General features: G+C 39.2%; 1 protein-coding gene across 1 annotated transcript in view; it reads right to left on the bottom strand.

Moving 5' to 3' along the window:
• LOC101849256 (fibrocystin-L) overlaps window positions 1–1,402 on the bottom strand; it is a gene marked incomplete in the record, with an annotated part of 72,819 nt that overhangs the window by 63,433 nt on the left and 7,984 nt on the right. The window contains 2 exon segments of the mRNA XM_013087159.1: window positions 444–543; window positions 836–974. Coding sequence (XP_012942613.1) covers window positions 444–543; window positions 836–974 — 239 coding nt within the window.

Below are 1,402 nucleotides of genomic sequence, written 5' to 3' on the forward strand. Positions count from 1 at the left end.
TAAACGGTAGGCCTACAACTACTCCGAAGCTTCACAAACATGCAAATGAAAAACATAAAAAAGATTATTGATCAGAATTAATTAAACCATTCAAAGGGCGAGTAAGATAGATAAAGTGCCTGTTAACCTGAAATATGTTACGGTAGTGCAAGCATAAGCTTAAATCTATTAGAGCACTAAGAGGCTTTCAAATCTCAGCACAAGCACAGTCGTACTTATCAAAGACGCTCAGCCATTGTCGAGGTGAATGGAGAATAGTCATCAGCTTAGACCGGCTGTCCTCTTAGACCGTTTCAGTATAATATAATGAAACTAGGAAGTTGCCGTTTGTACAGTTGATTGTCTTGGGACCTGTGGTCGTTAGATAGGTCCGACTGTATTTATTTCTAGCTTACAGCTTTTGTATTTCCTTTAAAATAAACGACGAGAAATCCTGCACTTACAGTAAACTTGCAGTCGTCTTCGTTGCTGCAATATTTGGAGTCCAGCACATCTTCCCCATCCACAGACACCTTGACGTCATACTGTCCGGCTGCCATGGGCCTGGGAAGAAGAGAGTTAAGGTTAAAATATAAGCCATGCTTATAATGAGAGACAGTTGGTAATTATGAAGACTAACAGATGAGAAGGTAAAGTGATCGTGCGAACATGTGTTTTCACTTGCATAGTTGGATAGATTAATAGATAGATCGATAGATAGATCGATAGATAGATCGATCGATAGATTGATAGATAGATAGATGTATAGATAGATAGATAGATAGATAGATAGATAGATAGATAGATAGATAGATAGATAGATAGATAGATAGATATGATCTCATCTACAACTTACTGTGTGTAGCACATGATCTGTGTCTCATGGGAACCGTCAGGATGCAGATCGCAGTCATGACTCACGAGTCCCGACAGGCGAACTCTGCTGCCAAGGTTTTCATTGCCCGCGCCGAAATTGAAGAAATTCCTGGCGAAATCTGAAAAAAGATGATGATGGCAGTAGTAGTGAGAGGCCCAATCCCCACTGCATTGAGATTTATTAATTGTAACATATCCCCCCCCCAAAAAAACCCCAACAACAACAACAAACAAACAAAGCAAACAAAACAAACCAAAAATAACAAAAACATTGATAATAACAACAACCCAAAACCCAAATTGCCACACAGCACCCCCCTCTCTCTCAAAGACACCCCAACAAAAAACAAACAAACAAAAAAACAACAACAACCCCAAAACCAAACTAACGAAATAAAACAAAACAAGAACAAAACTAAATACCCTCCCCCTCCCCCGCGAAGAAACCCCCCTCCCTAAAAAAAAGCAAGTAACATTATCAAAACTAAAGGAATACAGAAAACAGCCAAATAAAAACGAAAGCAGGAAAACAACAACAGCAACACAA

This window comes from Aplysia californica, unplaced genomic scaffold, assembly GCF_000002075.1.
Source record: "Aplysia californica isolate F4 #8 unplaced genomic scaffold, AplCal3.0 scaffold00002, whole genome shotgun sequence".
Classification (NCBI taxonomy): domain Eukaryota; kingdom Metazoa; phylum Mollusca; class Gastropoda; order Aplysiida; family Aplysiidae; genus Aplysia; species Aplysia californica.